The sequence below is a fragment of the Carcharhinus amblyrhynchos genome, chromosome 5 (assembly GCF_965287045.1).
Source record: "Carcharhinus amblyrhynchos chromosome 5, sCarAmb.v2.hapA, whole genome shotgun sequence".
Taxonomy (NCBI): Eukaryota; Metazoa; Chordata; class Chondrichthyes; order Carcharhiniformes; family Carcharhinidae; genus Carcharhinus; species Carcharhinus amblyrhynchos.
This window is the reverse complement of record NC_137328.1, coordinates 62,294,879-62,306,784: the sequence shown is the minus strand read 5'-3', so window position 1 is coordinate 62,306,784 and position 11,906 is coordinate 62,294,879. Positions and strand designations below refer to the sequence as shown.

The 11,906-nt window shown below is 41.9% G+C and overlaps 1 protein-coding gene across 3 annotated transcripts in view; it reads left to right on the top strand.

Annotated features, from left to right (window-relative positions):
* The first annotated feature begins 652 nt into the window (after positions 1-652).
* pcsk5b (proprotein convertase subtilisin/kexin type 5b) overlaps positions 653-11,906 on the top strand; it is a 338,718-nt gene continuing 327,464 nt past the window's right edge. For all 3 annotated transcript variants that reach the window (XM_080188893.1, XM_080188895.1, XM_080188894.1), the window contains exon 1: positions 653-852. In XM_080188893.1, the coding sequence (XP_080045019.1) occupies positions 673-852 (180 nt within the window). In that variant the 5' untranslated portion in view covers positions 653-672. The remainder of the gene's footprint in view (positions 853-11,906) is intronic.

Genomic DNA, 11,906 nt, shown 5'->3' with positions numbered 1-11,906 from the left:
CAATCCATTTTGCCAGAACTTTTTTTTCCCCTCTGGTTTGCTAGAAATTTACAATATGCGTAAAAAAATTCCAGCTGTAAGCTGAGAGCACTAGGACCAGGGGAAGTTCTTTTTCGTAGATTTCTCTGGCGGAGGAGGGGGCTGAGGGTTAATTGAGTTACCGGTAGAGTTGGAGGAGGCGCTGTGGCCATCTTAAGGCAGAGCTTTATCTGAGTGAGGAACAGAACAGCCAGCGAGCTGGGAACAGTGCACTTCATCACACGCACAAGGTCTATGTATCTAATATACAGGCGCGCACAGAGATAGAGAGAGACACACACACACACAATAGCTGCACCACTGGGAACGACAGCAGCTCATAAATCCGCTCAGGTCTGCCGAGCACATCCAAACCACAGGCACTGACTGGCGCTCCAGTCAGTCTCTCTTTCCACCTGGTTTGTCATCAAAAGCCCGACTCAATGAGAGAGAAAGGTTCATGAGGAGCGGATGATCGTGCTTTTCGGTGGAGTGGACGAGTTTGTTCCAAGATAGACTTGGAGAGGACACACACGCTTTCTCTGCCCGTCTCTTGAAATTGAGCACGGGAATTGGGTGCGAGGATCCGGACTTCAGATTTTTTTTTGAATTCTCCCCCCTCCCCTAACCCAATCCCCCCCCCCAAAAAAAAAGATGGGCCGAACGGCGAAGTGGTGCTGGGATCTTGTCTTCTCGCTGGTGCTGTTCCTCGGGGTTTTGTTGCCCTTTTCCAGAACTCTAATGTACACCAACCACTGGGCTGTGAGGATAACCGGGGGGAGCGAAGAAGCCAATACAATCGCGAGTAAATACGGATACAGAAACTTGGGACAGGTAAGGTGCTTTGGGAACAAATTCATTCTTGACCCTGTGTGAGTGTGAGTGTGTGTTAGAAACATTGATCTGTGACTCTCCATAGCTCCCAGGTTGGAATGTAATTTCCCCAGACCGGCAGCAGCACAGTGGGCGGATTTGTTGCTTGTTTAAGTTGTGACTCTCCGGCTGGAATAAAAACAGATTGTAATTCAGGAATAATGAACTTAGTTTGCAATGAGTGGGTTTCCTTGACGAAATGATTTTAATTGGGCTACGTTGTGCGTTTTAAAAGCACTCCTTTGCAAAACAAAACGTTAACTTTTTTTTATAAATGATGTTTGAGAGCCTTTCAGAAAAGTGTTGGGACCGGATTTCGGATCACACCTGGTCTTCTAGCAGAGCAATTTTAACCCACTCTTTCCTCAGGTGGAGTAGCGCAGGTGTGTGATGGAGCTGGCCTCCCGGTGGGGGTCTGGGCTGGGGGACTGGGAGGTACCTGGGGTCTGGGCTCGGCTTCGTAGGGGTGGGAGGAGTTACCTGGTCTCGGTGGCGGGGGCGGGGGGGGATACTAGTCTAGGATGGTGGTTTACCTGGCTGGTGGTGAGTAGGGGGACGGGTGGGGCATTTTTTTTGGGGGGAGGGCAACTCTGCAACCGGACAGGACAGTCTCAGTTCTCATCCAAAAACAATGTTGGCGAAATGCTTTTTTTTTCTTTTTGAGAGGGGCCAGCAGGAGAGGTGCAGATCTGGAAAGCTGAGCCACACACAGAAAGCAAGCCCCAGGTTGAATGTAGCAGGTAGAGTCAGTGACTCCGGGGACGCTTCCCGCTGTTTGGAAATGAGCGAGTGGACTTTGAGATCTCCTCCTCCCGGAGGGAGGGGGGTGGGGGCACCGGATTCGCCACCACCTTTCCCCTTTACCTGCTTGGACAGGTTCAGCCTCTCCATTGTCCTTTTGAAAATAAAGCTCAATCTTCAAACACTCCGAATCTCCACCCTGATCACAAGCGGGCTGCAAGTCCAATCTGGACATCCAGCCAGTTCCATTGAGGAATTTAGCCTCGCATTGCTGCCCCTTTATCTGGCAACACTTTTCATTTTCGCACCTGCTTTTATTTTTGAAGCTGCACTTTTCCCACTGTCTCCTGTCTACGGGAGATTTTGTCCTGTTTACAGGTGTCATTCAACACCTTTACTGCATCTGTATTTCCTGACAAATATGGTATATGTTCAAAATCCAAAGATGTGCAGTTAGGTGGTTTGGCCATGCTAAATTACTCCTTAATGTCCAAAGAAGTGTAGGTGAGGTACATTAAACATGGTAAATGTGTGGGGTTAGGGGGATAGGGTGGAGGGGAGGATCTGGGAGGGATGCCTTTTAGCAGAGTCATGTAGACTCGATGGGCCAAATGGCCTCTTTCTACATTGTAAAGATACTGTGGTTCTAATGTTCCGAAGTGGTTGATAAAGCAGAGGTGCCATGTTGAATGATGATGCCAGCTTGAAGAATTCAATTTTGAGAAGGGAGAGAGGGATTGAGTGTGGGGTTTATGTCTGTGGTACCTACAATTGAGGGAGGAGGATGCCAAGCCTCGCTTATTGTTGAAGACTTATGCTAAGGAAATTGTAAAATGGTAAGGTCACAGGTGGTTTTGTGTGCAATGGTTTTGAATTTAGAAGAGGATGGGGAGCCAATCATCATTAGTAAGGGTGGAGGTAAGTTGGACTTTTTTTTGTGTTGTGAGAAATTTAAGATTCAGAAAAACATTTTGATTTGCTAGAAAATGCTTGTCACGCTGCTCTCCTGCCTATTCAGGAATAATTCAGTAGTATGTCACTCTGCTCTTGTCAATTTTCCAAATTATGGGATAAAGTTTGGTTCATAATGAAAATAGCTCATCATTCACTTTATAACATAACGTTTAACCCATTAAGAACATAAGAACATAAGAAATAGGAGCAGGAGTAGGCCATCTAGCCCTTCGAGCCTGCCCTGCCATTCAATAAGATCATGGCTGATCTGTCGTGGCTCAGTTCCACATTCCCGCCCTCTCCCCATAACCCTTAATCCTCTCTCTTATCAAAAACCCATCAACCCGCGTCTTAAAAATATTTAGCGAGGTAGCCTCCACCACTTCAACGGGCAGAGAATTCCAGAGATTCACCACCCTTTGAGTGAAGAAGTTCCTCCTCAACTCTGTTCTAAACCGCCCCCCTTTTATCTTGAGGCTGTGCCCCCTAGTCCTACTATCCTTTCTGAGCGGGAAGAGTCTCTCCACCTCTATCCTATCCATCTCATTCATCATCTTATACGTCTCAATGAGATCTCCCCTCATTCTTCTAAACTCTAACGAGTACAAGCCTAGTTTATTCAGCCTCTCCTCATAGCTCAACCCCTTCAACTCCGGCATCAGCCTAGTAAACCTCCTCTGCACTCCCTCCAAGGCCAAAATATCCTTGCGTAAGTACGGCGCCCAAAACTGCACACAGTACTCCAGCTGCGGCCTCACCAATGCTCTATACAGCCGCAGCAAGACCTCCCTACTTTTATATTCAATCCCCCTCATAAATGTCCCAAAATGTCCCAACATACTTCATCAGATCATCAAAAAAACAAAATTACTTTGAGACACAAGATATTAGGTCAGAAGGTTGAAAGTTTGATTAAAACAATACATAGTTGGCTGGTTAGCTCAGATGGTTAGCATATTGTGCTAATAATGCCCAGGTCATCATGGGTTCGATACCTGTATAGGCCACACAAAATTGTATGTGCTTCTACAATTTAGGTTCCTATTTTTGTTGGTGTGGACTCTGGGTCAAAGGGCCACTTCTGCTCTGTATGATTATGATTCTATAATCTTTGAGGGAAGTGAGATAAGGGTGGCAGAAGGGAATTTCAAATCTTATGGCCTAAGCCATAAAAAATCAGGAGTGGGGAAAAGGCCTGAATTTGAGGAATGTAGATATCTTGGAGGATTATGAAGGCTTAAAGAAAAATTTGACATTTCTATAGGCACACACATGATTGCCAAAGTGCTTCAGAGTCTGATAAGTATTTCTGAAGTGTAATCACTGTCATAATGTGGGAAATGTAGCAGCCAATTTGCACACAGCAAACTCCCACAAACAGCAATGTAATAATAACTCGACAATCTGTTTTTGCCATGTGGATTGAAGGATAAATCTTGGTGAGGACAGTGGGGTAACTTCTCTGCTCCTCTTTGAAACAGTACCATGGGATTTTTATACCCATCTGAGAGAGCTTCAGCCTAAAGCCTCGCCTGAAAGGTGATGCCTCTAAAGGTATAGCACTCCTTCAGTGTTGCACCGGAGCATCAGCCTGGATTATTGCCTTCAAATTTCTGGAGTGGTATTTGAACACACAGCTTTTTAACACAGGTGAAAGTGCTACTACTGAGTCACAGGTGACACTTTGTTAGGATCTTTTTCTCTTTCATTTTTACGTTTTTTTAAAATGAAGAATGGGGTTTTTCAAAGGATGATTTGACAGATGGTGATGGCAAGCAGCTGTTGACAAAGAGATCATTCTTTATGTCTGTGCCTGGACAATGAGTGTTATTCAGCTGTTCAAATATGGTATTGTCACATGCGCACATTTCAAAATGTCCAATTCGTGTCCAAAGACATGATAGCCAATTGAAGCATAATTTTCTGCTTGAATTCAATGAATTAGTTCAAATTGGATTGAAGTGAGAAACTTGCTTCTCCCTAATAGAAAAATGCACTACCTATTGGAGCACTGAACCATATAAATCAAGAGGCCTGGACTGTGTTAAATTACTTAAGCTGCTGTGTTAGGACCACTACATTTGACTTCAGTGTCCCTGGCTTTATTAGTGGGAAAAATCAATAATCAGCAGTGGGATCTATCACTATCTGCTGAATCAAAATGTGAGAGAATGGGCATCTGATGATGACGGAATTTGTTCTCTTATGATTTAGTTGAATTGTGTGCTCACACTTACTGTCTTGGCTCACATGGCTGCTTGTGCGAGGCACTCAAGGGTTGCTGTCAACCATTGTACTGTGCCACCAGAGGATGAGTCTTCCTCAATTTTTTAGACAATGAGAAGCGATAACTTGAAATAAAGCTTCAATTTCTGTAACAGTATAGCACAATGCTTTACCATGAGATGTGCTTATTCACTAATTTTTTTGGATTGAGGGATGGGACCAGAATTATTTTTGTCTACAAAGTACAACATGAAAACTTTTGGAGTTATCTCAAGCAGCCTAGCTTAAGCTTTTTCGTCTTGATCATCCTATTTTGGAAACTGGAATTGCTGTGAAACTCGGTCATAGTGTCAGAGGTTTACAGCATGGAAACAGGCCCTTCAGCCCAACTTGTCCATGCTGCCCTTTTTTTTAAAAACCCCTAAACTAATCACAATTGCCTGCATTTGGCTCATCTCCCTCTATACCTGTTGTACCCATGTAATTATCCAAATGCTTTTTAAAAGATAAAATTGTACCCCCCCTCTACTACTACCTCTGGCAGCTTGTTCCAGACACTCTCCACCCTCTGTGTGGAAAAAAATTGCCCCTCTGGACACTTTTGTATTTCTCCCCTCTCATCTTAAACCTATGCCCTCTAGTTTTAGGTTCCCCTACCTTGGGAAAAGATACTGACTATCTACCTTGTCTATGCTCTTCATTATTTTATAGACCTCTATACGGTCACCCCTCAGCCTCCTACACTCCAGAGAAAAAAGTCCCAGTCTATTCAGCCTCTCCTTTATAACTCAATCATCAAGTCCTGGTAGCATCCTAGTAAATCTTTTCTGCACTCTTTCTAGATTAATAATAACCTCCCTATAATAGGGTGACCAAAATTGCACAATTGCCAAGTGTGGCCTTTACCATGTCTTCGAGACGTCCCAACTCCTGTATTCAATGTTCTGACCGAGGAAACCAAGCCTGCCAAATGTCTTCTTCACCACTTTGTCACCTGTGACTCCACTTTCAAGGAGCTATGAACGTGTACCCTTAGATCTTTTGTTCTGTAACTCTCCCCAGTGCTCTACCATTAACTAAGTAAGTCCTGCCCTGGCTTGAACTCCCAAAATGCACCACCTTGCATTTGTCTAAATTAAACTCCGTCTGCCATTTGTCAGCTCACCGGCCCAATTGATCAAGATCCCGTTGCAATTGGAGATAATTTTCTTCACTGTCCACTATGTAAACAATCTTGATGTCATCTGCAAACTTAGTAACCATGCCTCCTATATCCTCATCCAAATCATTAATATAAATTACAAATAACAGTGGACCCAGCACTGATCCCTGAGGCACACCACTGGTCACAGGCCTCCAGTTTGAAAAACAACTCTCTGCAACCACCCTCTGGCTTCTGGTAAGAAGCCAATTTTGTATCCATTTAGATACCTCACCCTGGATCCTGTCAGACTTAACTTTATGCAACAACCTACCATGCGGTACCATGTCAAAGGCTTTGCTAAAGTCCATGCAGACAACATCAGCGGCACTACCCTCATCTACCTTCTTGGTTACCTCTTCAAAAAACTCAATTAAATTTGTGACACATGATTTTCCACTCGCAAATCCATGTTGCTTAAGAGCTATTTAAAATTCTCTCCATCTTCTGAATGCATTGACTTATGTCAGCTGGTCGTGTCACAGGTGACAGTCCTCCAGTATCTCAGTGAAGAGCCCATTTTCCATGTGAGCTTATTGGTGATTAGATGTTTAACTATGTTGAGTACCCAAGCTGTACCTGATCTTGCCTGTTCTCTGTATCCTATGAGAACACCACCACCTGGAAGTTCCCTTCCAACCCATCATGATCCTGACTTAGAAATATGTCCCTGTTTCTTCACCGTCACTGGGTCAAAATTCTGGAATTCTGTAACAGCACAGTGGGTGTACCTACACCACATGGACCGCAATTGTTAAAGAAGTCAACTCACCACCACCTTCTCGAGGACAATTAGAAATGGGCTGTAAATGCTGACCAAGCTAGCTGATGTTCAATGAATGAATAAACTACATGCACTTTTCAGCAGGGGTTTCAAATATAGTATGTCCAGGTTGGGATATTCCTGGTTGTTGGGGCTTAACAGTTAGTGATGCCTTTACCCAATATATATTTAGTTACAATTTGTATTGCTTGCTTACAAATGACAAAGTCTTATAATATAACTGTAAACTGGATTTGGTACTGGATTATTTGATGCGTTTTTATGTAATGCCATTATTCTTTGGTCAACATAACTTTGAACTAAAGACATTCACTATTGCTAAAAGTGATTGTTTCAGATTCTGGTTTCTAGAAGCCAATAAACTGAGGCGTCTACAATTTATTTTAGTGAAAGAAGAACAAAAAACTCATCTCTTGGCTTGATGAATAATTTATATTTATGGTTACATGTATATTAAACCTTTATTGCTTGTAAAATATTTATTCCCTTTTGAGATGTCATCATGTTGTGTAAAAAAAAACATGTTTCTCTACTATGAACACTTGTCTGAATGTTGGATACGTGTAGAATTTTGGAGTGGATAGATGTTTGAAATAAGGGACTGAATTATTCCTAAGTGAATAATTTCTGGTAGTATTGATTCAGCTTTGCTGAAATCCATATAAACTACATCAGTTGCACTGTCCTCATCGACACACCTGGTTGCCTCCTCAAAAAAATCAGTGACATTCCTTAGGCATGACCTCCTTCTGACAAAGCCACGCTAACTATCCTTAAGTATACATGTACCACAATGCGTGGTGAATTTATCCACTAAGCTGAAGGGACAGATTTGACCTGTTTTACTAATCAGATAACATCTAAACATTTAGAGCAGGACACAGATTATGTTCTTTTAGTTATTACCCTAGTAATTTAGGATCAATTTCCACCCCATACTTTGTAATTTTGACAGAACTGTTATCAGTATTTGTTTTTGATTTTTATGTGATCAAATCTGCATGCAGATTTCCATTTGCTCCATTAAGATACAGTACAGAAAGAGGCCGTTCAACCCACTGAGCCTGCACCAATAAGAATCCTACCCAGCCCCTATCCTGCTAATCCCCTGACATTAAGCGGCACTTCATCATGGCCAATCAACTTAACCCACATGTTTTATAATTGTCGGAGGAAACCAGAGCACCTGGAGGAAACCCACTCCGACACAGGGAGAATGTGCAGGTCTGCACAGACAGTTACCCGAGACCGGGTTCAATTCCGACCCCTGGAGCTGTGAGGGAGCAGTGCTAACCTCTGCCACTTTGCTGCCAGTATGATTTCAGTTGACATACAACAAATGGTCAACTTAGATACCAATCCCTCAGTATTTCTGGTTTGCCCTTAAAATTTTAGTTGCCAATCTTCAATGAAAGTTCCCTGTTTGATAAGTTGATTGTGAGTAGGGATATTTAAATAATGTTTCCTTTACTGAAGTTAACTGCCACTTGTGGTTGAAAAGCACTATTGTGATTTATAAAGTGATGGAGTAAATTAGGATAGAAATTTGAAAATCACTCCATCTAATTGTCCAATACAATATTCCTAGTCAAAATTTGTCTTACCTAGGAGCCTGACAGAATGAGTTAGGATGTTATTTTGTTTCTAATGGTTTAAATTTAATTCTGAATTGTTGAAGAGAATGTCCTTGTGCTTTCAATGATCAACTATTCATTACTAATTGTCAGTTTTGTTTGGTTACTCCAGGAGTGGTTTTCGGAACTGTGAATCTCTGTGATGCAGTCAAATCTAATGACTTTGAATAATATGGGAGAATTCTATACGGCAACTAATCTGTACACTAATACTGCATTTTCAAGTAGGGGCAAAAGTTCCAATGCTGTTTCCAAATGTCTATCTTGATGAGCTGACAATATGTTACCAAAATACTTGAGAACACAGACCATGAGAACATTTACAGAATTCATAATGTCAGGCTCGAACAAAAGGAAACTTGGATAATTTGTGTTGTTCTGTTAGATCTTAATCCAGAATATAGGACATGCTTTTCTTTTGTTCGTTCGATATTGTTGAATCAGGAATGTGACTTGACTTGCCTTCACGATGTAACTGAATGTCTGATGTAATTTATGATGACTGTGAAACCTGTTACTCTGCTCCCTTTTGTGCCTCACTTTTATATATGTTCTCTTTTAGATTATGTGGCAATAATTTTAAAAAATGCTTTTGGCAAGATAGTGAGAATGCTTTCAGAATTCAAACTGTACATCCCTATTTCATTGCAAATAAATGGAGGTGATTTAAGATGTGTTAACTGTTAAACTTCCATCTGCCATTTATTCCACAGTGCTTCCAGTATGTCGGTGGATGGACGTGGCTTAAACCAGAATTGCATTTCTAATTTATAGCCTAGAAAAATAGCTCATCTATTATGTGACTCACTGCCTAGAAGTACCCTCATCTTAATTGATATTGTAACACAATTTTGCCATTGTTTTTAAATTGCATATTAGAAGGAACAGATCAAAGACCAAAAGTACTCTGGTTCTTCAATATCAAATGCAACCTAACTGTTACAGGTGCCACGCTTGTTCATATTTGCAGTGTTTAGCTTCTGTTTACACAAGGCTGTTTGTGCAAGATGATGGTTTATTGAAATGTGCTGTAGGTTGCTCCTAATGTACTTAATTTATTTTTTAAAAATAAGTTGTAATCAGTGATGGGTTCCCATTGACATAGAACATAGAACACTACAGCACAAACAGGCCCTTCAGCCCACAAGTTGCACCGATCACATCTATACCTACCAAGCCATAGAACTACCTGTAACTCCCAATCCCATTAGATCCCATGTACTCATCCAGAAGTCTTTTAAAAGACCCCAGTGAGTTCGCCTCTACCACCACTGACGGCAGCCGATTCCACTCACTCACCACCCTCTGAGTGAAAAACTTACCCCCTAACATCTCCTCTGTACTTGCTTCCCAGCACCTTAAACCTGTGTCCTCTCATAGTGACCATTTCAGCCCTGGGAAATAGCCTCTGAGAATCCACCCTATCTATACCTCTCAACATTTTATAAACCTCTATCAGGTCGCCTCTCAACCTTCGTCTCTCCAAGGAGAAGAGACCTAGCTCCCTCAACCTATCTTCATAAGGCAAGGCTCCCAATCCAGGCAACATCCTTGTAAATCTCCTCTGCACCTCTCAATAGCTTCCACATCCTTCCTGTAGTGAGGCGACCAGAACTGCGCACAATACTTCAAGTGGGGTCTGACCAGGGTCTTATAAAGCTGCTGCATTGCCTCCTGACTCCTAAACTCAATCCCTCGATTAATGAAGGCCAGTACACCATACGCCTTCTTGACCACATCCTTCACCTGCGAGGCCGATTTTAAGAGTCCTATGGACCTGGACCCCAAGATCCTTCTGCTCTTCAACACTGCTAAGACTCCTATCCTTGATATTGTACTCCTGCATCCCATTGGTCCTGCCAAAATGGACCACTACACATTTATCCTAAGTACAATAATTTACCTTCAGTAAATTATTGTACTTAGGAGGCCTGATCACAGAATGCTTCCTATTTGGTACGCAGTGAAACTGTTTGGCTACCAATTAACACATATAGATTGACTGAAGATGCTTAGGTTGATTCTTTCTTCTTCCCTTTTCCATCTGTTTTAAGATGTTCTTGATGCAATCTTGCTGGCCTCACCTGCATTTATTGCTCATTCCTAGTGACCCTGAGTTAGTGGATGTGAGCTGTGAATCTGGAGAAGTAAATTCATGAAATGACTCCAGAATGAGTTACTTTCCATCTCCTAATAAACAGACCTCTCTTCCTTTCTCTCCTTCAACCCCAATAAAATTCTGCAAGAAACACTGTTAATTATCTGCATTTGATTTTCTTGTCCTTTTATGCAGTTAGCTCTTCTCAAATCATATTCCAGTAACCTTTGTGAAATGAACTGTTTTTCAGCCGCAACAAGCAGAGATTTTTGTTTCCCAGAAATCAAGTGTTTTTGTAATAATTAATCTGCAGGTTTCTGTTTATCTTGTTGTTATCTTTCTCATGGAGCCTCTCAGTAAACTAGACCTTGTGACTTAATGGACCTGCAGTGCCATGCTTAAAGCTGCTTTGTCCTATAACTTTATCTGATTTGAAGTATCAAAATGTTCCTCTTAGGGTTTGAAGAAAGTTCAAATAACCAGCCAGACTAGGACCAGAGATGTGTGTGTTGAGATAACTGTCTCTCTTTCTTTGCTAATTGGTGTCTCTTGGCTAGATGTGGAAATGGACTTGGCCGAGGTTCCTGTTTCACACCTAGTGACTCCGGTTTGAATGAATGGTGGCTGAGGGCAGCATTGCACCTAATTGTTATCACCATGTTTAGAGTTGTACACGAAAAATGATGTGAAACAAGAGGACTGCAGGCGTCATTAGAGTCATTCACCAGCTTTTCAGAGAAAATTTGTCAAAAACATGTCCCACTTTTTATTTCAAACAAAGTGCCTTATGCTTTGTAATTTTACAAACATACTAATGCATGCGCCTGGCAGAGAATAAACCTGTTATCCCAATTTTCTCTCCTAACTCCAGGCCAGTTACTAGGTCATGTCACAAGGCTACCATTGCCCTCATTCTGCTGCTAATCTCTAGTGCAGAGCCTTATCCAATACCTTCTGCATGTTTGTGTAGACAACACCACTGGGGCTCTCGTACGTATCATGTTGATGACCTTTTCAAAAAACATTCAACTATATCTTAGACATGACCTTCTGATCAGAAATCTAAGCTAACTCCCTGTCTTTGATCAGTTGATAGTTGTCCTTGTGCTCGTTCACTCTGTCTTCAATATTTTTCAGTAATTTTACTAAATTTGATGTCCCATTAACAAGTTTGTATTACTTGGTTCCTCCTCACTTTAAACAACAAATTGACCTCCAGATCACAACTTCTGAGAATGCAGATTAGATTGAAATGAAAGGCCTATCCAGAATACTGTTTCCCACTGTGTGATATCATGCAGTGGACAGTTTAAGACACTCCAAACAGTCACTGTCAATGTTTTGGAATCATTTCTTTCACATGAGCTCTATGGAAGT